This window comes from Oncorhynchus gorbuscha, linkage group LG06 (assembly GCF_021184085.1).
Source record: "Oncorhynchus gorbuscha isolate QuinsamMale2020 ecotype Even-year linkage group LG06, OgorEven_v1.0, whole genome shotgun sequence".
In the NCBI taxonomy this organism is placed as follows: Eukaryota; Metazoa; Chordata; class Actinopteri; order Salmoniformes; family Salmonidae; genus Oncorhynchus; species Oncorhynchus gorbuscha.
In genome coordinates, this window is record NC_060178.1 from 6588101 (window position 1) to 6613136 (window position 25036).

At 45.3% G+C, this 25036-nt stretch overlaps 2 protein-coding genes and 1 long non-coding RNA gene across 3 annotated transcripts; all 3 read left to right on the forward strand.

The window, feature by feature from the left end:
• The first annotated feature begins 5546 nt into the window (after window positions 1-5546).
• LOC124036980 (inner centromere protein A-like) lies at window positions 5547-8247 on the forward strand. Its single transcript, XM_046351593.1, has 4 exons — window positions 5547-5814; window positions 6422-6570; window positions 6744-6851; window positions 7858-8247. The coding sequence occupies exons 1-4, from the start codon at window positions 5767-5769 to the stop codon at window positions 8243-8245; spliced, it is 693 nt and encodes a 230-aa protein (XP_046207549.1). The 5' UTR covers window positions 5547-5766; the 3' UTR covers window positions 8246-8247.
• A 2140-nt stretch (window positions 8248-10387) lies between these two features.
• On the forward strand, window positions 10388-17080 carry LOC124037373 (trichohyalin-like). The gene is made up of 5 exons (XM_046352076.1): window positions 10388-10402; window positions 11172-11697; window positions 11739-12276; window positions 13391-13507; window positions 16777-17080. The coding sequence occupies exons 1-5, from the start codon at window positions 10388-10390 to the stop codon at window positions 16793-16795; spliced, it is 1215 nt and encodes a 404-aa protein (XP_046208032.1). The 3' UTR covers window positions 16796-17080.
• A 135-nt stretch (window positions 17081-17215) lies between these two features.
• Window positions 17216-20828, forward strand: LOC124036981. The gene is made up of 3 exons (XR_006839091.1): window positions 17216-17242; window positions 17459-17557; window positions 20693-20828. It is a non-coding gene; the product is annotated as an uncharacterized LOC124036981 (long non-coding RNA).
• The last annotated feature ends 4208 nt before the right edge of the window (window positions 20829-25036 follow it).

Below are 25036 nucleotides of genomic sequence, written 5' to 3' on the forward strand. Positions count from 1 at the left end.
TCACTGTGAGATGATTCTCTGTAGGTCCTCTCCACCAGGTTCAGGTGTAGTATTAGGTAGAGTCTCTCTCTCTCTCTCTCTCTGCTTTTGGGCTTGATAGAGATGTGAGGGCACACAGACACATGCTCAAACCTGCACACTTTTGACAGACTTAACAATGTGCAGGGATACTGGAGTGATGGAGGTAGATATGTATAGGGGTAAGGAGACAGGGATACTGGAGTGATAGAGGTAGATATGTATAGGGGTAAGGTGACAGGGATACTGGAGTGATAGAGGTAGATATGTATAGGGGTAAGGTGACAGGGATACTGGAGTGATAGTGGTAGATATGTATAGAGTTAAGGAGACAGGGATACTGGAGTGATAGAGGTAGATATGTATAGGGGGAAGGGGACAGGGATACTGGAGTGATAGAGGTAGATATGTATAGGGGGAAGGGGACAGGGATACTGGAGTGATGGATGTAGATATGTATAGGAGACAGGGATACTGGAGTGATGGATGTAGATATGTATAGGGGGAAGGGGACAGGGATACTGGAGTGATGGATGTAGATATGTATAGGGGGAAGGTGACAGGGATACTGGAGTGATGGAGGTAGATATGTATAGGGGGAAGGGGACAGGGATACTGGAGTGATGGAGGTAGATATGTATAGGGGGAAGGAGACAGGGATACTGGAGTGATGGATGTAGATATGTATAGGGGGAAGGGGACAGGGATACTGGAGTGATGGATGTAGATATGTATAGGAGACAGGGATACTGGAGTGATGGATGTAGATATGTATAGGAGACAGGGATACTGGAGTGATGGATGTAGATATGTATAGGAGACAGGGATACTGGAGTGATGGAGGTAGATATGTATAGGGGGAAGGAGACAGGGATACTGGAGTGATGGAGGTAGATATGTATAGGAGACAGGGATACTGGAGTGATGGAGGTAGATATGTATAGGAGTAAGGAGACAGGGATACTGGAGTGATAGTGGTAGATATGTATAGGGGGAAGGAGACAGGGATACTGGAGTGATGGAGGTCGAAATGTATAGGAGTAAGGAGACAGGGATACTGGAGTGATAGTGGTAGATATGTATAGGGGTAAGGAGACAGGGATACTGGAGTGATAGAGGTAGATATGTATAGGAGTAAGGAGACAGGGATACTGGAGTGATAGAGGTAGATATGTATAGGGGTAAGGAGACAGGGATACTGGAGTGATAGAGGTAGATATGTATAGGAGTAAGGAGACAGGGATACTGGAGTGATAGAGGTAGATATGTATAGGGGTAAGGAGACAGGGATACTGGAGTGATGGAGGTAGATATGTATAGGGGTAAGGTGACAGGGATACTGGAGTGATGGAGGTAGATATGTATAGGAGTAAGGAGACAGGGCTACTGGAGTGATAGAGGTAGATATGTATAGGAGTAAGGAGACAGGGATACTGGAGTGATAGAGGTCGAAATGTATAGGGGTAAGGAGACAGGGATACTGGAGTGATGGAGGTAGATATGTATAGGGGTAAGGAGACAGGGATACTGGAGTGATGGAGGTAGATATGTATAGGAGTAAGGAGACAGGGATACTGGAGTGATGGAGGTAGATATGTACAGGAGTAAGGTGAATATATACCACCCGTACCGTGTGGTGGGCAGGTTGACTCCACCCCGTACCGTGTGGTGGGCAGGTTGACTCCACCCCGTACCGTGTGGTGGGCAGGTTGACTCCACCCCGTACCGTGTGCTGCGGTGAGGTTGCTTCTCGCATACTGCACATTTGCACACTGACAAATCATGGGGCCCGATTCCACAGCTAATGGTACTTTCAACTGGGTACTCTGAAAAATAATTTTCAAACACAGATTCAACCACAAAGACCAGGGAGGATTTCCAACCCCCCCCCCCCTTCCCCCACAAAAAAAGCAGACATTGAATATCCCTTTGAGCAGGGTGATGGTGTATCAATACACCCAGTCACTACAAAGATACAGGCCTCCGTCCTAACTCAGTTGCCGGAGAGGAAGAAAACCGCTCAGAGATTTCACCATGAGGCTAATGGTGATTTTTTTTTAAAGTTACAGAGTTGAATGACTGTGATAGGAGAAAACATTAAAGTTATTACACAATACTAACCTAAATGACAGAGTAAAGAGAAGCATGTACACAATAAAAAACATTCCAAAATATGCATCCTGTTTGAAAAAAGGAATTAAAGTAATATTGCAAAAAAATATTTTTTGTCCTGAATACAAAGTGTTATGTTTGGGGCAAATACAATACAATACATTACTGAGTACTACTCTCCATATTTTTAAGCATAGTGGTGGCTGCATCATGTTATGGGTATGTTTGTAATCGTTAAGGACTGGGGAGTATTTTCCTAGAGGAAAACCTGGTTCAGTCTGCTTTCCACCAGACACTGGAAAGATGATTCACATTTCAGCAGGACAATAAACCTAAAACACAAGGCCGAATCTACACTGGAGTTGCTTACCAAGAAGACAGTGAATGTTCCTAAGTGACCGAGATACAGTTTTGACTTAAATCTACTTGAAAATCTATGGCAAGACCTGAAAATGGTTGTCTAGCATTGATCAACAAATCATTGGACAGAGCTTGAAATGTTGCACAATCCAGGTGTGGAAAGCTCTTAGAGATTTACCCAGAAAGGCTGCCAAAGGTGCTTCTACAAAGTACTACCTCATGGGTGCTTCCTTCCGGAGACACCTGAAACCCCACCTCTTTAAGGAATACCTAGGATAGGATAAGTAATCCCTCTCACCCCCCCCCTTTAAGATTTAGATGCACTATTGTTAAGTGACTGTTCCACTGGATGTCATAAGGTGAATGCACCAATTTGTAAGTCGCTCTGGATAAGAGCGTCTGCTAAATGACTTAAATGTAAATGTAAATGTTATGCAAATAACATATTTATGTCTTTCATTTTCAATCAATTTGCAAACATTTCTACAAATTTTTTTTTCACTTTGTCATTATGACATCATATTGTGTGTAGATCGGTAAGAGAAAAAACGATTTAATCAATTTTTAATTCAGGCTAACAAATCAAAATTCAATGTATTGTTTATGACATTTTAAAGACATTTTATAATCGGAATTCTTTGTGTCTAATATCATAGCAGACCTAGCTAAACCTAGATGAACTCGGAGATGTATTTGCGCCAATGTTTACACTTTTGTAGTTTATGTCTTGTGAAAATCATAGTTTATTTTCCACATCATTATAATAAACATTAAAAAACATCTGCCAAGCCTTTCTACCTCAATATGCCCAGACTTGCAGCGAGTCAGCTACAGTACATGATTGAATAGTATGATTTGCTGAAACATGAATAACATCAAAAAGACAAAGGATTTTTATATCTTGAACAAAAAACAGTCATCTGATTGGATGGTTTGAATCAGTGACTGGAACCTTTTAACCTGAGCGGTGACGTGACCTGGCAAAGCCGGAAGAAGCGCCTTTCTCAAATCGAAAACTATGCGCCGTTCGGTCAAGTTGTCAAACACGCTGCATCGTCCAGAAACATACTATCCATTTTCCATTAAATGTTTTCAATGATAAAGCGTTTTCATCAAATGAAATTACTTTTGCATTTGAAAACAAATAATCATACTCAATAATTATGAAACATTCGAATACATTTAATTTGTATCGCGCTTTACAGTGTCATCTCAAAAGCTCCACATAGTCAAAAATAAAATGATTATAATAAAATAAATAGGATATGAACATCATACATTTAGAATCAAGGCAGGAATTAGCAATTATACATCCTAAAATGACTTTCCAGCCTAAGACTTTAAGACGGTCTGTAGAAAGGTGTTTTAAACATTCAGATTGATGGAGCGGCTTTCAGATGGTCAGTGAGAGCATTCCATAGGCGAGGGGTACGGGAGCAGAAAATTCGGTCCCCAATAGTATGGACATGTGTTGACGCAGTAATGAGTTGCTAGAGGGGAGAGTGGGATGTGGCTCATTGAGAGTGGGGATGTGGCTCATTGAGAGTGGGGATGTGGCTCATTGAGAGTGGGGATGTGGCTCATTGAGAGTGGGATGTGGCTCATTGAGAGTGGGGATGTGGCTCATTGAGAGTGGGGATGTGGCTCATTGAGAGTGGGATGTGGCTCATTGAGAGTGGGGATGTGGCTCATTGAGAGTGGGGATGTGGCTCATTGAGAGTGGGGATGTGGCTCATTGAGAGTGGGGATGTGGCTCATTGAGAGTGGGGATGTGGCTCATTGAGAGTGGGGATGTGGCTCATTGAGAGTGGGGATGTGGCTCATTGAGAGTGGGGATGTGGCTCATTGAGAGTGGGGATGTGGCTCATTGAGAGTGGGGATGTGGCTCATTGAGAGTGGGGATGTGTCTCATTGAGAGTGGGGATGTGTCTCATTGAGAGTGGGGATGTGGCTCATTGAGAGTGGGGATGTGGCTCATTGAGAGTGGGGATGTGGCTCATTGAGAGTGGGGATGTGGCTCATTGAGAGTGGGGATGTGGCTCATTGAGAGTGGGGATGTGGCTCATTGAGAGTGGGGATGTGGCTCATTGAGAGTGGGGATGTGGAGTTCAGTAAGGATGGGGGTGATGTGGCTCATTGAGAGTGGGATGTGGAGTTCAGTAAGGATGGGGGTGATGTGGCTCATTGAGAGTGGGATGTGGAGTTCAGTAAGGATGGGGGTGATGTGGCTCATTGAGAGTGGGATGTGGAGTTCAGTAAGGATGGGGGTGATGTGGGCCGACTCCTTGGTCCTGATCAGGACTCTGGCAGCACTACTCTGGAGAAGTTGACGCCTCTGAAGTGATTTGGCTGGACACACCATTTTGCAGGAAGTCAATCCGGAAGAAGATGAAAGTGTGGAAGAGTTTCTCTGCATCTGGCTGGGGGAGCTGTGGTTTGAGCCTGGAGATATCTCTTAGGGGGGGGGGGATGATGTCTGCAGATGTGTTTTATATGAGCATCAAAGGACAGTAAGGATCAAACTCCCATGTTGGCCATGACAGAGGACAGATGGACGGCTTGACTGTTTTAATTGTCGGGCAGATTTTTCCAGCACTGGTTATCTGCTTGGATGTTCCACTAAACATAGTCATTTTGCTGTTCAGCTGGAGATCGTTATTTCATTCATGCCCTTTTATTTATTTACGTTTTTATTTAACTTTTATTTAACTAGGCAAGTCAGTTAATTAAGAACAAACGCTTATTTACAATGATGGCCTACCAAAAGGCAAAAGGACTCCTGCAGGGACAGGGGCTGGCATTAAAAATAAAAAGTAAATTAAATACAAATATAGGACAAGACATACATCACGACAAGTTATGCCTTTATTAGTCCACGTGCTTAATCTAGCCTACATCACTAAGGTTTTGAGCCGACTTCCCAGTGGGCTTTGAAAGGGGCCAAAACGAACGCAATCACATTCGTTCACCGGAACAAACTCCTCCTAGCGGTGTAACCCGGGCCAGATAATCGAATCCCCTCAGCGTACGAGCCCGGACATGTGCTCTCGGGTTTTATTGGCTACGGGGAGGAGCAGACTGGGGTTCGGCATTACAAACTAGTCCCCAATTGGCTCAGACTGTTTAGAACAATTTAAACGGGTTTCAGCGGGTGTTGAAATCAAATTGGAGGAAAGACTGACTATTATGTTGTGCAGAGAATGATAATGGTGGATTATACAATGTAATACTTTTATGAACATTGTCGAAGTCATCTGCAATGTAGAGTGAACTGCTATGTCAGCGAAACGGATTGTTTTTTGTCGAACCCGGAAGAGTGTTATGGTATGCAAGTTGTATTGGCCCTAAATAAGGTTTAGCCTACATTCGCTATAAATACACCGGTCAGCTAACATTTTATCAACTCGCTATTTTGTCCAAACCGGCATTAGATATATTTCTGTTTCTTCAACATATTTATTTACTTCGTATATTTTTTGTTTAAACTGCATGATAGCCAGCTCTGATTCATGACCATTGGAGGCCACATTGTGGAAATGCACGTGACAGCTCAAATTAAAATGATCTAGTTCACTTGTTAGCCAATTTGTAGTGATAAATCCCAAATTTGCTAACATTTGATACAATACATATTTGTTTTGTACATGTTTTTTTTATTATTGTCTGGATGGTTGTCGTGTCACTTTGTTTATTCTTTGTGTGTCATTTGATGTAATGTTTAATGTCTGCAATATTTGGTTAAAAAGCATGAAACTTAGGTTTAAAATCTTGTGCGATATTACGTTCACTAACCAACTCTTTTTGTTTATTGTCCTTTCTAGATAGCCCATTTTAGATGGGAGAAACGATTAATTTATCTACGAGAGGAGGTTTAACACATCCCACCAAATATGTAATAATCAGTAATTGTTTTGAAACCGATCTTTCACAGGTAGCGACTATGAGCTCTGTACTGTCCTCAACACGCAACCTGCTGCAGATGTTCGATGTGAAGCTACAAGCGTTTGCCAATGAAATTGAAAATGACCACATGGTGTGGCTGTGCGAGATCCAGCACGAAGCCAACCGCATATTCTCAAGGTGGGAGGATAAAGACCCCACCGTTGTCATAGACACAGTTTTAGTTAATTGTTTTGTGTCATTTTTAATTCTGTAAAGTAATGATTGGCAGAAGGAAGGAATTCATCCTACAGCTGTTGACCTTTCTTTCTGGAGTCATTCATTTTAACATTTTAGTTTTCTTCCCGTCTCAGTGACTTTAGTGCAGAACCGGAATTGATGCCAAAGACTCCATCACAGAAGAAGCGCAACTGTAGGAAACGTCTATCTGTGGGTCAGAATGAAAATCGCAACAAGAGACGGTAGGTTATCCAGTTAATTTGCCCTGACGGTAGGCTCCTGTGTTGTGTCCTGTCCAGACATGTCTCAGTATAACCTTTTCATTTATGATCCTTCACGTTAATCATAGTGATACTCTGTTTTATGCCATACCATCCCACTGCTGGCTTGCTTCTGAAGCTAAGCAGGGTTGGTCCTGGTCGGTCCCTGGATGGGAGACCAGATGCTGCTGGAAGTGGTGTTGGAGGGCCAGTAGGAGGAACTTTTTCCTCTGGTGAAAAGAACATCCCAATACCCCAGGGCAGTGATTGGGGATATTTCCCTGTGTAGGGTGCTGTCTTTCAGATAGGATGTTAAATGGGTGTCCTGACTGTCTGTGGTCTCTAAAGATCCCATGGCACTTATCGTAAGAGTTGGGGTGTTAACCCCGGTGTCCAGACTAAATTCCCAGTCTGGTCCTCATACCATCACGGTCACCTAATCATCCTCATCTTACATTTGGCTCATTCATCCCACCTCCCCTCTAACTATTCCCCAGGTCGTTGCTGTAAATGAGAACGTGTTCTCAGTCAACTTACCTGGTAAAATAAAACATTTTTTTTGTACAGTTATCAGAATCACCGTTATTCGTCAACACATTTGCATGTACCAGGAACTTAACCTGGTGTGTAATGGTGCTGACAACGCGTTACAATAAACAGTGTGCGTCTCTCTCTCTCTCTCTCTCTCTCTCTCTCTCTCTCTCTCTCTCTCTCTCTCTCTCTCTCTCTCTCTCTCTCTCTCTCTCTCTCTCTCTCTCTCTCTCTCTCTCTCTCTCTCTCTCTCTCTCTCTCTCTCTCTCTCTCTCTCTCTCTCTCTCTCTCTCTCTCTCTCTCTCTCTCTCTCTCTCTCTCTCTCTCTCTCTCTCTCTCTCTCTCTCTCTCTCTCTCTCTCTCTCTCTCTCTCTCTCTCTCTCTCTCTCTCTCTCTCTCTCTCTCTCTCTCTCTCTCTCTCTCTCTCTCTCTCTCATTTTCCTTTACCCTTCTGCAGCTTCTCCAAGGGCAAACGCAGCAACCTGCGTCGCTCCTCCGTGTCCACCTCCCTGAACCTGATAGCAGAGGATGAGGGAGGGTCCCCAGTCACAAGGGAAGAGCTGGTCAAAACCTCACGCGCTCACAGAACCAAACAGACCACCCAGCCTGAGGTGGCATCACCTGTACGCAGCACCCACAAAGGAGCTGCTCAGACCTCCTCCTTCCAGCTGGAGGAGGCACACCAGCGGGTGTGTCGCTCCATCCGCCAGATCCTGGAGGAGAATATGGAGGAGGAGGCTGAGAGTAAGAGGGGGGAGTCCAGCTCAGACTCCTTCCAGCCCCCATGTTTCCCACCCCGTCGCCCCCCCACCCCGTCTCCCTCCTCCCCAAAGCCACATAACTAAAGTTGTTGTTGGTGGTGGTGGTGGTGGTGGTGGTAGGTGCACTTGATTCAGCAGCCCGAGTGCTGTTGGTGGTAGGTGCACTTGATTCAGCAGCCCTAGTGCTGTTGGTGGTAGGTGCACTTGATTCAGCAGCCCTAGTGCTGTTGGTGGTAGGTGCACTTGATTCAGCAGCCCGAGTGTTGTTGGTGGTAGGTGCACTTGATTCAGCAGCCGAGTGTTGTTGGTGGTAGGTGCACTTGATTCAGCAGCCCGAGTGTTGTTGGTGGTAGGTGCACTTGATTCAGCAGCCCGAGTGTTGTTGGTGGTAGGTGCACTTGATTCAGCAGCCCGAGTGTTGTTGGTGGTAGGTGCACTTGATTCAGCAGCCCGAGTGTTGTTGGTGGTAGGTGCACTTGATTCAGCAGCCCGAGTGTTGTTGGTGGTAGGTGCACTTGATTCAGCAGCCCGAGTGTTGTTGTTGTTGGTGGTAGGTGCACTTGATTCAGCAGCCCTAGTGTTGTTGGTGGTGGTGGTAGGGGCACTTGATTCAGCAGCCCAAGTGCTGTTGGTGGTAGGTGCACTTGATTCAGCAGCCCTAGTGTTGTTGGTGGTGGTGGTGGTAGGTGCACTTGATTCAGCAGCCCTAGTGTTGTTGTTGGTAGGTGCACTTGATTCAGCAGCCCAAGTGTTGTTGGTGGTAGGTGCACTTGATTCAGCAGCCTGAGTGTTGTTGTTGGTGGTGGTAGGTGCACTTGATTCAGCAGCCCAAGTGCTGTTGGTGGTAGGTGCACTTGATTCAGCAGCCTGAGTGTTGTTGGTGGTGGTAGGTGCACTTGATTCAGCAGCCCAAGTGTTGTTGGTGGTAGGTGCACTTGATTCAGCAGCCCGAGTGTTGTTGGTGGTAGGTGCACTTGATTCAGCAGCCCGAGTGTTGTTGGTGGTAGGTGCACTTGATTCAGCAGCCCGAGTGTTGTTGGTGGTAGGTGCACTTGATTCAGCAGCCCGAGTGTTGTTGTTGTTGGTGGTAGGTGCACTTGATTCAGCAGCCCTAGTGTTGTTGGTGGTGGTGGTAGGGGCACTTGATTCAGCAGCCCAAGTGCTGTTGGTGGTAGGTGCACTTGATTCAGCAGCCCTAGTGTTGTTGGTGGTGGTGGTAGGTGCACTTGATTCAGCAGCCCTAGTGTTGTTGTTGGTAGGTGCACTTGATTCAGCAGCCCAAGTGTTGTTGGTGGTAGGTGCACTTGATTCAGCAGCCTGAGTGTTGTTGTTGGTGGTGGTAGGTGCACTTGATTCAGCAGCCCAAGTGCTGTTGGTGGTAGGTGCACTTGATTCAGCAGCCTGAGTGTTGTTGGTGGTGGTAGGTGCACTTGATTCAGCAGCCCGAGTGTTGTTGGTGGTAGGTGCACTTGATTCAGCAGCCCGAGTGTTGTTGGTGGTAGGTGCACTTGATTCAGCAGCCCGAGTGTTGTTGGTGGTAGGTGCACTTGATTCAGCAGCCTGAGTGTTGTTGGTGGTAGGTGCACTTGATTCAGCAGCCCTAGTGCTGTTGGTGGTAGGTGCACTTGATTCAGCAGCCCTAGTGTTGTTGGTGGTGGTGGTAGGTGCACTTGATTCAGCAGCCCTAGTGTTGTTGTTGGTAGGTGCACTTGATTCAGCAGCCCTAGTGTTGTTGTTGGTAGGTGCACTTGATTCAGCAGCCCAAGTGTTGTTGGTGGTAGGTGCACTTGATTCAGCAGCCCGAGTGTTGTTGTTGTTGTTGTTGGTAGGTGCACTTGATTCAGCAGCCCAAGTGTTGTTGGTGGTAGGTGCACTTGATTCAGCAGCCCTAGTGTTGTTGGTGGTAGGTGCACCTGATTCACTTCACCCTAGTGCGGTGAAGGCTACCTTTGACTCTTTACTCTCTGCCTCCTTCTTTCCCTCCTCTCCTCTGGCAACACCTCATCTTTATCATGTGTTCTTCCACTAACCTCATTGCAACTCCCTCCAAGTCTCCAAGTGTTCCCATTTCTTTTTGAACCATTTCATATGTCTGAAGGTAGAACTCTGCCTATCCAGCAGGCCCTGAGAGCAAATCAAGCGCACCTATAGGCCTACCGTTAGCCAATCAGATAACTGTGCAGAGCTTTCTTGAATGTAAAAAGAAGCCTTGAACGCACAGCCAAGATGACACTGGAAAATGTAAAACCTTTTTTTTTTTTTAAACAATGACTAGAGAGACAGCAAGACACTGCTGTTGTTATTCAGCAACAACACACATGTATATATAAAAAATAACAATAAACAATAAACAACAACAAAACAATCTGAGCAGTAGATCTCCGCTTGCATTTTAAACTCAGGGGAAAAGTTGGATCTCTGCTCTTGGTCCTGTCCCCACCCCTGGGTGTTTTTGCTTTTCTGTCCATAGCGCTACACAGCTGATTCAAATAATCCCATTTTATTTGTCACATACACATGGTTAGCAGATGTTAATGCGAGTATAGCGAAATGCTTGTGCTTCTAGTTCTGACAATGCAGTGATAACCAACGAGTAATCTAACCTAACAATTCCCCAACTACTACCTTATACACAGTGTAAAGGGATAAAGAATATGTACATAAAGATATATGAATGAGTGATGGTACAGAGCGGCATAGGCAAGATGCAGTAGATTGTATTGAGTACAGTATATACATATGAGATGAGTAATGTAGGGTATGTAAACATTATATTAAGTGGCATTGTTTAAGCTTTGATTATTTGAAGAAAAAAAATTGAACGTGCACCCAGGGTTTGGGAGACCCTGCTCTAGATTATTGGATAGGTGACTGGCCTATTAGAGGGCAAGCAGAAGCTACTACCTATCCAATCATCTCACACCTGCCTAGGGGTTGATCTGGATTTGAATACAAATCTCTTTAAGGCAGGGGTGGGTTGTGGATGTAACCCTTGTTTCCCCCCTCCCAGGAGGAGAAGAAGCGTCACCAGGAGCTGCAGGCTAAGAGGAGAGCAGAAGAGGAGCAGGAGAGGACTCTCAAGATGGCTGAGGCCCGACTAGCAATGGAGGAAGAACAGGAGAGGACTCACAAGATGGCTGAGGCCCGACTAGCAATGGAGGAAGAACAGGAGAGGACTCGCAAGATGGCTGAGGCCCGACTAGCAATGGAGAAAGAACAGGAGAGGACTCACAAGATGGCTGAGGCCCGACTAGCAATGGAGGAAGAACAGGAGAGGACTCGCAAGATGGCTGAGGCCCGACTAGCAATGGAGGAAGAACAGGAGAGGACTCGCAAGATGGCTGAGGCCCGACTAGCAATGGAGAAAGAACAGGAGAGGACTCGCAAGATGGCTGAGGCCCGACTAGCAATGGAGGAAGAACAGGAGAGGACTCGCAAGATGGCTGAGGCCCGACTAGCAATGGAGGAAGAACAGGAGAGGACTCGCAAGATGGCTGAGGCCCGACTAGCAATGGAGGAAGAACAGGAGAGGACTCGCAAGATGGCTGAGGCCCGACTAGCAATGGAGGAAGAACAGAGAGGACTCACAAGATGGCTGAGGCCCGACTAGCAATGGAGGAAGAACAGGAGAGGACTCGCAAGATGGCTGAGGCCCGACTAGCAATGGAGGAAGAACAGGAGAGGACTCGCAAGATGGCTGAGGCCCGACTAGCAATGGAGGAAGAACAGGAGAGGACTCGCAAGATGGCTGAGGCCCGACTAGCAATGGAGGAAGAACAGGAGAGGACTCGCAAGATGGCTGAGGCCCGACTAGCAATGGAGGAAGAACAGGAGAGGACTCGCAAGATGGCTGAGGCCCGACTAGCAATGGAGGAAGAACAGGAGAGGACTCGCAAGATGGCTGAGGCCCGACTAGCAATGGAGGAAGAACAGGAGAGGACTCACAAGATGGCTGAGGCCCGACTAGCAATGGAGGAAGAACAGGAGAGGACTCACAAGATGGCTGAGGCCCGACTAGCAATGGAGGAAGAACAGGAGAGGACTCGCAAGATGGCTGAGGCCCGACTAGCAATGGAGGAAGAACAGGAGAGAGAGAGACGAGATGCTGCTGAAAGGTACATTTCCCCATAGCGAACTACACAAATAATATTAAACGCAACATGCAACCATTTCAAAGATTTAACCTGAGTTACAGTTCATAAAAGGTAATCGGTCTATTAAATGAATTAGGTCCTAATCTATGGATTTCACATGACTGGGAATACAGATGTGTTGGTATGTTTAATTTTAATTAGGGGTGGATCAGAACCAGTAAGTATTCTGGTATGACCACCATTTTCCTCATGGTCATCATGGCCACCTAATCATCCCCGGCTTCTAATTGGCTCATTCATCCCCCTCCTCTCCCCTGTAACTATTCCCCAGGTCGTTGCTGTAAATGAGAACGTGTTCTCAGTCAATTTACCTGGTAAAATAAAATGCAGCGTGACCCATCGCCTTCACATAGAGTTGATTGTGGCCTGTGGAATGGTCAAGAACCTGGTGAGGATGACGAGCACACAGATGAGCTTCCCTGAGACAGTTTCTGACAGTTTGTGTAGAAATTATTTGGCTGTGCAAACCCACAGTTTCATCAGTTGTCCGGGTGGCTGGTCTCAGACGATCCCACAGGTGAAGAAGCCGGGTGTAAAGGTCCTGGGATGGTGTGGTTACACGTGGTCTTCAGTTGTGAGGCCGGTTGGACGTACTGACAAATTCTCAAAAATTACATTGGAGGCGGCTTATGGTAGAGAAATTAACATTAAATTCTCTGGCAACAGCTCTGGTGGACATTCTTGCAGTCAGCATGCCAACTGCACACTCCCTCAACTTGAGACATCTGTGGCATTTAATGGCCTTTTAATGTCCCCAGCACAAGGTGCACCTGTGTAATTATCATGGTTATTCAGCTTCTTGATATGCCACACCTGTCAGGTGGATGGATTATCTTGACAAAGGAAAAATGCTCACTAACAGGGATGTAAACACATTTGTGCACAAAATTTGAGAGAAATAAGCTTTTTGTGCTCTTGGAAAATTTCAGGCATTTTATAATTCAACTCATGAAACATTTTTTTCTTTACGTGTTGATATTTTTACTCATTGTATATAATTTCAATTAAAAAAATAGCAGGAATGTTATTTCTGTTGTGGAGACAGAAGGCTGTTACTGAAAATTGTGTGTTTCAGGGATCGAGTAAAGAGGGAACAAACCTTTGCTCTTCAGAGAGAAGTGGACAGAGCTGAGAGAGAGGGGAAAGAGTTGAGTGAGAAGGGGGAGCAGGAGGAGAGGAGAGGAGGAGGAGGGTAAGTCATGCTTTAGGGGAACCGACTACGGTTGCAAAGGGTTGGAAACTTTCCGATTTAAATTTCCGGAATTTTTCCATGTGAAGTTAAACCTGGGAATTTTGCTTAAATTCATCGAAAAAGATAGCTTATAACAGTGAACCTTTTTTTGAGGAGGGATTACACAAGGCAATTCTATGTCTTATGGCAAATACTGTGCCAAATCATATGTGAAGAATGCAACAAAGATGCAGAATCATCTGGCCAAGTGCATAAAGTTCCCTCAGCGCTCACAACAAGCAATTTTGTTTTGCCGTTTTTAATTTTTAAATTTTATTTCACCTTTATTTAACCAGTTAAGCTAGTTGAGAACAAGTTCTCATTTGCAACTCCGACCTGGCCAAGATAAATAAAGCAGTTTGACACAAGTCCTTCTACTTTTATTCAAGGTGAAAGTTTATGAATCAGACACCTTATCGATAGAAGCAGCTCATGGTCCTCCTGGAATCAGAAGCATCAGAGAAATGCTGATGAATGTCTTGCTCGAGCTGTGTATGCAACTGGTTCCCCTCTGATGCTCACAGGCAATGTGTATTGGAAGAGATTTCTGAATGTTCTTAACCCAGCATACACTCCTCCAACCAGACATGCTTTCACTACTCATTTGCTGGATGCAGAGTTCAAGTGAAGGTCAAGCAAATCACAGAGAAAGCAGACTGTATTGCAATCATCTCTGATGGGTGTTCGAATGTTCGTAGGCAAGGAATAATAAACTACATCATCTCCACCCCTCAACCAGTACTCTACAAGAGCACAGACACAAGGGACAACAGACACACTGGTCTCTACGTTGCAGATGAGCTGCAGGTAGTCATCATTGACCTTGGACCACAGAAGGTATTTACACTGGTGACAGATAATGCTGGGAACATGAAGGCTGCTTGGTCTGTGGAGTGGAGGAGTCCTACCCTCACATCACGCCCATTGGCTGTGCTGCTCATGCATTGAATCTGCTCCTCAAGGACATCATTGAAAACAATGGATGCACAAGAGAGCCAAGGAAATGGTATGTGAAGGGTCATCATGTTATAGCAGCAATCTACCTCACTAAGTAAAGTGAGAAGAATAAGAGCACCACATTGAAGCTACCCAGCAACACCCGTTGGGGTGGTGTTGTCATCATGTTTGACAGTCTCCTGGAGGGGAAGGAGTCTCTCCAAGAAATGTCCATATCACAGTCTGCCGATATGGACAGCCCCATCAAGAGGATCCTCCTAGATTATGTATTTTTGGAAGAGAGTGGTAAGCAGCCTGAAACTCCTTAAACCTATAACCGTAACCATTGCACAGATTGAGCGAGACAATGTCATCCTGTCTGATGTTCAGACTCTGCTTGCAGATGTAAGAGAAGCATTCCGTACTGCCCTGCCCACTTCACTGTTGCTCCAAGCAGAGGAAACTGCAGTTCTGAAAAACATCAAAAAGCATGAAGACTTCTGCCTGAAGACCATACACACCGCAGTGGACATGTTGGACCCCAAGTATGCTGGCAAGAGCATCCTGTCTGATGCAGAGATCAACAAGGCCTATGGTGTCATCACCACCTTGGCTTGGATGAGGGCAAGGTTCTTGGCAGTCTGGCGAAGTACACTTCCAAGCAAGGGCTTTGGGATGGAGATGCAATATGGCAGTCGTGCCAACATATCTCATCAGCCACCTGGTGGAAGGGACTTTGTGGATCTGAGGAAGGGACTTTGTGGATCTGAGGGTCTTTCCCCTGTTGCTTTCATCATCCTCCAAATCCCAACAACATCAGCCGCCTCAGAGCACAACTGGTCCTTGTTTGGGAACACACACACCAAAGCATGCAACAGGCTCACCAATACTTGGGTTGAAAAATTGGTGTCCATCTGGACAAATTTGAGGCTTTTTGAGCCATTCTCAACAAGGTTGGACAGTGAAGATGAGGCCTCAGAGTCTGATGTTCAAGAGGTGGACATTGAGGAGGTCCAGGGAGAGGACTGAGAGGAAGACAACCAAAGCTTTAGTTTCTAGAATATCTTTTTACAGATGTATGTTGAAAATGTTTTTGGGAGATGTGATGGATCATTGGGGATCATTCAATATTCCCTTTCTTTTGTTGTTCAGTGAAATCATCCCGTGTGAAGAGTCAACTCATTTAAATAAAGTTCAATTCGTAACTAAATTGTTTTTATTTCTATTTGGAAGGATTTAATAATTTGCAATTATATCTACTTATGATGAGGTAAAAGGTTTATGTGTCTGTCTCCATATGATAGGGTAAATATATCCAATGTAAAAAAACATCTACATTTAAATGGTATTAATATTGCATATATTTCTGTTAATTCCCACGGAATGTTTCCACCTCTGAATATTGCCCAAAATGTGCAACCCTAGGAGGGGACCACCTTTGTCCAAGAATAAACTTTTTGTTTTCTTTTGTGAAACATTTTGCTACGATATACCCCAATGAACTGGACCCTGTGCGTTTGACTCAATCAACCAAAACCTACACTGAGTATACCAAACATTAAGAACACCTTCCTAATATTAAGTTGCCCTCAGAACCAGTCCATTTGTCAGGGGATGGACTCAACCAGGTGTCAGAATCATTCCACGTTGACTCTACAAGGTGTCGAAAGCCTTCCACAGGGATGCTGGCCCATGTTGACTCTACAAGGTGTTAAAAGCCTTCCACAGGGATGCTGGCCCATGTTGACTCTACAAGGTGTTGAAAGCCTTCCACAGGGATGCTGGCCCATGTTGACTCTACAAGGTGTTGAAAGCCTTCCACAGGGATGCTGGTCCATGTTGACTCTACAAGGTGTCGAAAGTGTTCCACAGGGATGCTGGCCCATGTTGACTCTACAAGGTGTCGAAAGCGTTCCACAGGGATGCTGGCCCATGTTGACTCTACAAGGTGTCGAAAGCCTTCTACAGGGATGCTGTCCCATGTTGACTCTACAAGGTGTCGAAAGCGTTCCACAGGGATGCTGGCCCATGTTGACTCTACAAGGGGTCGAAAGCGTTCCACAGGGATGCTGGCCCATGTTGACTCTACAAGGTGTCGAAAGCCTTCCACAGGGATGCTGGCCCATGTTGACTCTACAAGGTGTCGAAAGCGTTCCACAGGGATGCTGGCCCATGTTGACTCTACAAGGTGTTAAAAGCCTTCCACAGGGATGCTGGCCCCATGTTGACTCTACAAGGTGTCGAAAGCCTTCCACAGGGATGCTGGCCCATGTTGACTCCAATGCTTCCCACAGTTGGCTGGATGTCCTTTGAATGGTGGACCATTCTTGATACACACGGGAAACGGTTGAGTATGAAAAACCCCAGAAGCGTTGAAGTTCTTGACACCAACCGGTGCACCTGTCACCTACTGTCACCTACTGCCACCTACTACCACCTACTACCACACCCCGTTCAGAGGCACTTACATGTTTTGTTTTGCCCGTTCACTCTGAATGGCACACACACACAATCCATGTCTCAATTGTCTCACGACTTTCAAATCTTTCATTAACCCGTCTCCTCCCCTTCATCTACACTGGTTTGGATTTAACAAGTGACATCAAATAAGGGATCAGAGCTTTCACCTGGTCTCACCTGGTCTCACCTGGATTCACCTGGTCTCACCTGGATTCACCTGGATTCACCTGGACTCACCTGGTCTCACCTGGATTCACCTGGTCTCACCTGGATTCACCTGGATTCACCTGGTCTCACCTGGTCTCACCTGGTCTCACCTGGATTCACCTGGATTCACCTGGTCTCACCTGGATTCGCCTGGTCTCACCTGGATTCACCTGGATTCGCCTGGTCTCACCTGGATTCACCTGGTCAGTCTGTCATGGAAAGAGCAGGTGTTCATGTTTTGTATAAGTCGGTGTATGTACTTTAAAAAAAAATTGTATGTATTATTTACTAAATAGTTCTACCCACCAGGAGGAACAGCAGAGGCAAGCGGAGGAGGAGAGACACAGAGAAGCAGCCAGACAGACAGAAACGGACGCTGCCAAGAGTCACCTGACTGCTGAAGTTCAGGTGAGGAGACTAAGGGGGTAACTGATGTGGAAAGGTCACTGGATAACATCTAGAGCTAGCTCTACTTCTGAGAAAGGCATAGAGCCCTGTTTGTCTAGTCGGTCTGCACAGAGCCTCGTTTGTCTAGTCGGTCTGCACAGAGCCTCGTTTGTCTAGTCGGTCTGCACAGAGCCTCGTTTGTCTAGTCGGTCTGCACAGAGCCTCGTTTGTCTAGTCGGTCTGCACAGAGCCTCGTTTGTCTAGTCGGTCTGCACAGAGCCTCGTTTGTCTAGTCGGTCTGCACAGAGCCTCGTTTGTCTAGTCGGCCTGCACAGAGCCTTGTTTGTCTAGTCGGCCTGCACAGAGCCTCGTTTGTTTAGTCGGCCTGCACAGAGCCTCGTTTGTTTAGTCGGCCTGCACAGAGCCTCGTTTGTTTAGTCGGCCTGCACAGAGCCTCGTTTGTTTAGTCGGCCTGCACAGAGCCTCGTTTGTTTAGTCGGCCTGCACAGAGCCTCGTTTGTTTAGTCGGCCTGCACAGAGCCTCGTTTGTCTAGTCGGCCTGCACAGAGCCTCGTTTGTCTAGTCGGCCTGCACAGAGCCTCGTTTGTCTAGTCGGCCTGCACAGAGCCTCGTTTGTCTAGTCGGCCTGCACAGTGCCTCGTTTGTCTAGTCGGCCTGCACAGAGCCTCGTTTGTCTAGTCGGCCTGCACAGAGCCTCGTTTGTCTAGTCGGCCTGCACAGAGCCTCGTTTGTCTAGTCGGCCTGCACAGAGCCTCGTTTGTCTAGTCGGCCTGCACAGAGCCTCGTTTGTCTAGTCGGCCTGCACAGAGCCTCGTTTGTCTAGTCGGCCTGCACAGAGCCTCGTTTGTCTAGTCGGCCTGCACAGAGCCTCGTTTGTCTAGTCGGCCTGCACAGAGCCTCGTTTGTCTAGTCGGCCTGCACAGAGCCTCGTTTGTCTAGTCGGCCTGCACAGAGCCTCGTTTGTTTAATTGGGGCATAATATACCTGCATGTTTTCCCGTGGCCCACGACGAAGACGCCCGTAGGGCAGGGAGGATTAATCAACGTCACTGCACATATCAAGCAGTCTCCCCAGTCGAATGAGATCAGTCCTAAGGGGGGCGACAAACCCGTTGTTCTCAACACCAACCCCGAGGACTATGGGATGGATCAGAACAGTGAGGACTCTACTGATGATGAGTCGGCACCAAGGAAACCCATTCCCAAATGGGCCAAGGGTAGGTTGAGGAGAAACTCTATTTTTATTTTACTGTCCTCAAAAGACGGTTAAAACGGCATTATAACATAATCAGTATAAATTACAACATAATCGGTATGAATTACAACATAATCGGTATGAATTACAGCATAATCGGTATGAATTCCAACATAATCGGTATGAATTACAACATAATCGGTATAAATTACAACATAATCGGTATAAATTACAACATAATCGGTATAAATTACAACATAATCGGTATAAATTATAACATAATCAGTATTACATGTAACATAATTGGTATAAATTATAACATAATCGGTGAGGATTCTTAGTGAAAAGATATTTAATTATTATTTTTTTAAGTCTTGATTCTAAAATGAGCCATTTCCACATCAAGCCAGGGTCATATTGGGAAGAACCAATAGTGGCCGTCTTGGGTAAATTTCAATTCTTGTTTTCTATAAGCAGGAATTGTCCCCACTATGTATTATGGCATATTGCTAAGTCTACTTCTAAACCTGATGTTGGGTAACTTACCTTGAGTTATAACACAGGCTGTGGATCCATAGGTGACCGTCCGTTCCACTCTCCTTGGATCCAGCTGGAATGAGCCGTATCATGTTCTGTGCATGTATTTCTTTACCGCAAGCCCCCTCCCCCTAAAAAATATATATATATACAAAAATTTGCCCTCCCTTCACATTTCTGATTGTCATTTTGTGAATGAGAATCGTTAGATTTACCAGTGAAATGTCCATGCTGCATCTGAATGCCAACCATTTTGAGCTCAGTTTTTATGGGAATATGCATTTAGCTCTTATGTGTACAGTGTTTCACATTGGGCACAGAGGGGCTTGGGCACGGAGAGGGGCTTGGGCACGGAGAGGGACTTGGGCACGGAGAGGGACTTGGGCACGGAGAGGGACTTGGGCACGGAGAGGGACTTGGGCACGGAGAGGGACTTGGGCACGGAGAGGGACTTGGGCACGGGGAGGGACTTGGGCACGGGGAGGGACTTGGGCACGGGGAGGGACTTGGGCACGGGGAGGGACTTGGGCACGGAGAGGGACTTGGGCACGGAGAGGGACTTGGGCACGGAGAGGGACTTGGGCACGGAGAGGGACTTGGGCACGGAGAGGGACTTGGGCACGGAGAGGGACTTGGGCACGGAGAGGGACTTGCAGAGCAGGTGGTGTTAATCAACTGTAGCATACCTGTGTGTGGTTTAAATGAAAGGACATGTTTTGCCTAGTGGCTCACGCTGTTGGGTTTGGTCGCATCAAACCGGTACTTCACACAATCAATCACATGTATTTATAAAGCCCTTCTTACATCAGCTGATATCTCAAAGTGTTGTACAGAAACCCCCAAACAGCAAGCAATGCCGGTGTCGTGGAAGCACGCAATCATCCTAAACTCTTATAGGAAATGAAGTGGTGTTTTTTTTTTTTTTTACAGTAACAAACTACGCTATTGTAACAGTATAACTTTAATCCGTCCCCTCGCCCCTACCCGGGCGCGAACCAGGGACCCTCTGCACACATCAACAACAGTCACCCCATGTAGCATCGTTACCCATTGCTCCACAAAAGCCGCGGCCCTTGCAGAGCAAAGGGGAACCAATATTTCAAGGTCTCCGAGCAAGTGACGTCACCGATTTGAAACGCTATTAGCGCGCACCACCGCTAACTAGCTAGCCATTTCACATCCGTTACACTATTACATTGGGTTCTGTTATGTACAATACTATCACTGTGTGATCTTGTAGACATTGATTCAGCTTTAATCTACCTTTATTAAACAAGCACCATTCGTTAGAGTAACGTGTTCTCTGGGAGTAGAGCTGAGACTTTTTTTTTTAGAAGAGGAAGAGGGGTCCAGAAAACTCCGTTATAACATATATTATTAAAGCAAACCTGTACTCCCCTCTAGGCGACCAGCTGAAACAGTCCATGAAGAGGCAATATTTCAACCCAACGGACGTGGACTGTCACTATGGAGAGATTGAACCTCCAATGTTGAACACAATCTTCTACAAGAACAAACCTCGCTACCTCAAACGTACCAGTTCTGGTATCTGGTACTCTCCTCCTAAAATGGAGGCTCTGCCCATTTAAACACTGGGAACTGGGATAGAATGGGTTTTATATTGTATTTTTGTTACGTTTTGTTCTTTTGCATGTGTTATATAATAGAACCCTCTGGTTGACGGACACCGAAGTGACTGCAGATAAGTGCAAGAAATGTAGCAAACCATTTTTAAAAATAAATGTTGTATACATTTCAAAACTTTTTGAATAAAATGATAGAACATGTCCACGCTTCTGAAGTTGGTCATTTTACGTTGTTCACATGAAGGAATATTCTTTAAGGAATACCTAGGATAGGTTAAGTAATCCCTCTCACCCCACCCCCTAAGTTTTAGATGCACTATTGTTAAGTGACTGTCCCACTGGATGTCATAAGGTGAATGCACCAATTTGTAAGTCGTCTGGATTCTGCTAAATGACTTAAATGTAAATGTAAATGTAAGGAATATCCAGTGGAACTGTGACAAACTTGAGAAGGGGCCGGCTACCGCCTTCCAAACTGTACAACCAGTAACAAAAGGGACTGGGAGGTTAAAAAAAAATATATATATATAAAATATAAATATAATGTATACAGTGCCGTGCGAAAGTATTCGGCCCCCTTGAACTTTGCGACCTTTTGCCACATTTCAGGCTTCAAACATAGATATAAAACTATTTTTTTGTGAAGAATCAACAACAAGTGGGACACAATCATGAAGTGGAACGACATTTATTGGATATTTCAAACTTTTTTAACAAATCAAAAACTGGGCGTCTCCATGTTCATTTTGGCAATGTTCCCCCTAGTCTCCGTGTTCATTTTGGCAATGTTCCCCCTAGTCTCCGTGTTCATTTTGGCAATGTTCCCCCTAGTCTCCATGTTCATTTTGGCAATGTTCCCCCTAGTCTCCATGTTCATTTTGGTATTTTGAAAAGCAGTTTTGGGCAATGACATCCTTTTTGAAGTAGGTTTTTTAAATGTCATTTTGAGTGACATGGCCCCCCAATGGTGGAACTAACTCCCTCACGACGCCAGGACAGCTGAGTCAATCACCACCTTCCGGAGACACCTGAAACCCCACCTCTTTAAGGAATACCTAGGATAGGATAAGTAATCCTTCTCATCCCCCCCCCCCTTTAAGATTTAGATGCACTATTGTAAAGTGACTGTTCTACTGGATGTCATAAGGTGAATGCACCAATTTGTAAGTCGCTCTGGATAAGAGCGTCTGCTAAATGACTTAAATGTAAATGTAAATGTAATGAGTGAATATTCATATTTACAATATTATTAACAATCAGGATGTGTCTAATGAGGTAAATGAAGCCAACTCCATGCTTCAGCCTAATTTATTTATAGCCACAATGCTGCATCAGTTGGGCTACAGGTGATATTGATATATTTGGCCCATATGATGTAGCACATCTGATAATATGGACCATGCATGCTCCAATATGTTAAAATCATTCATATTTTTACCAATATGTTAATGGCCCCATTACTTGAAATGTATATTTTAGTGTTAGCACTTTTTAATTTTCGTACATTTTCGGAGTAAAATGTCGCAATTCAACGGCCCAAACGTATGTGGCAGCGTCTACAGACGATCACTGATTTATAAAGAGAGAACCAGCCCCGTCATGGACATCGTCTTCCAGACAAACTAAACAACTTTAAAGACTGTATGTGGCAGGGTCTACAGACGATCACTGATTTATAAAGAGAGAACCAGCCCCGTCATGGACATCGTCTTCCAGACAAACTAAACAACTTTAAAGACTGTATGTGGCAGCGTCTACAGACGATCACTGATTTATAAAGAGAGAACCAGCCCCGTCATGGACATCGTCTTCCAGACAAACTAAACAACTTTAAAGACTGTATGTGGCAGGGTCTACAGACGATCACTGATTTATAAAGAGAGAACCAGCCCCGTCATGGACATCGTCTTCCAGACAAACTAAACAACTTTAAAGACTGTATGTGGCAGGGTCTACAGACGAAAACTGATTTATAAAGAGAGAACCAGCCCCGTCATGGACATCGTCTTCCAGACAAACTAAACAACTTTAAAGACTGTATGTGGCAGCGTCTACAGACGATCACTGATTTATAAAGAGAGAACCAGCCCCGTCGCGGACATCGTCTTCCAGACAAACTAAACAACTTTAAAGACTGTATGTGGCAGCGTCTACAGACGATCACTGATTTATAAAGAGAGAACCAGCCCCGTCATGGACATCGTCTTCCAGACAAACTAAACAACTTTAAAGACTGTATGTGGCAGGGTCTACAGACGATCACTGATTTATAAAGAGAGAACCAGCCCCGTCGCGGACATCGTCTTCCAGACAAACTAAACAACTTTAAAGACTGTATGTGGCAGGGTCTACAGACGATCACTGATTTATAAAGAGAGAACCAGCCCCGTCATGGACATCGTCTTCCAGACAAACTAAACAACTTTAAAGACTGTATGTGGCAGGGTCTACAGACGATCACTGATTTATAAAGAGAGAACCAGCCCCGTCATGGACATAGTCTTCCAGACAAACTAAACAACTTTAAAGACTGTATGTGGCAGGGTCTACAGACGATCACTGATTTATAAAGAGAGAACCAGCCCCGTCATGGACATCGTCTTCCAGACAAACTAAACAACTTTAAAGACTGTATGTGGCAGGGTCTACAGACGATCACTGATTTATAAAGAGAGAACCAGCCCCGTCATGGACATAGTCTTCCAGACAAACTAAACAACTTTAAAGACTGTATGTGGCAGCGTCTACAGACGATCACTGATTTATAAAGAGAGAACCAGCCCCGTCATGGACATCGTCTTCCAGACAAACTAAACAACTTTAAAGACTGTATGTGGCAGCGTCTACAGACGATCACTGATTTATAAAGAGAGAACCAGCCCCGTCATGGACATAGTCTTCCAGACAAACTAAACAACTTTAAAGACTGTATGTGGCAGGGTCTACAGACGATCACTGATTTATAAAGAGAGAACCAGCCCCGTCATGGACATAGTCTTCCAGACAAACTAAACAACTTTAAAGACTGTATGTGGCAGGGTCTACAGACGATCACTGATTTATAAAGAGAGAACCAGCCCCGTCATGGACATCGTCTTCCAGACAAACTAAACAACTTTAAAGACTGTATGTGGCAGGGTCTACAGACGATCACTGATTTATAAAGAGAGAACCAGCCCCGTCATGGACATCGTCTTCCAGACAAACTAAACAACTTTAAAGACTGTATGTGGCAGCGTCTACAGACGATCACTGATTTATAAAGAGAGAACCAGCCCCGTCATGGACATAGTCTTCCAGACAAACTAAACAACTTTAAAGACTATGTGGCAGGGTCTACAGACGATCACTGATTTATAAAGAGAGAACCAGCCCCGTCATGGACATCGTCTTCCAGACAAACTAAACAACTTTAAAGACTGTATGTGGCAGGGTCTACAGACGATCGCTGATTTATAAAGAGAGAACCAGCCCCGTCATGGACATAGTCTTCCAGACAAACTAAACAACTTTAAAGACTGTATGTGGCAGCGTCTACAGACGATCACTGATTTATAAAGAGAGAACCAGCCCCGTCATGGACATCGTCTTCCAGACAAACTAAACAACTTTAAAGACTGTATGTGGCAGGGTCTACAGACGATCACTGATTTATAAAGAGAGAACCAGCCCCGTCGCGGACATCGTCTTCCAGACAAACTAAACAACTTTAAAGACTGTATGTGGCAGGGTCTACAGACGATCACTGATTTATAAAGAGAGAACCAGCCCCGTCGCGGACATCGTCTTCCAGACAAACTAAACAACTTTAAAGACTGTATGTGGCAGGGTCTACAGACGATCACTGATTTATAAAGAGAGAACCAGTCCCGTCATGGACATCGTCTTCCAGACAAACTAAACAACTTTAAAGACTGTATGTGGCAGCGTCTACAGACGATCACTGATTTATAAAGAGAGAACCAGCCCCGTCATGGACATCGTCTTCCAGACAAACTAAACAACTTTAAAGACTGTATGTGGCAGCGTCTACAGACGATCACTGATTTATAAAGAGAGAACCAGCCCCGTCATGGACATAGTCTTCCAGACAAACTAAACAACTTTAAAGACTGTATGTGGCAGGGTCTACAGATGATCACTGATTTATAAAGAGAGAACC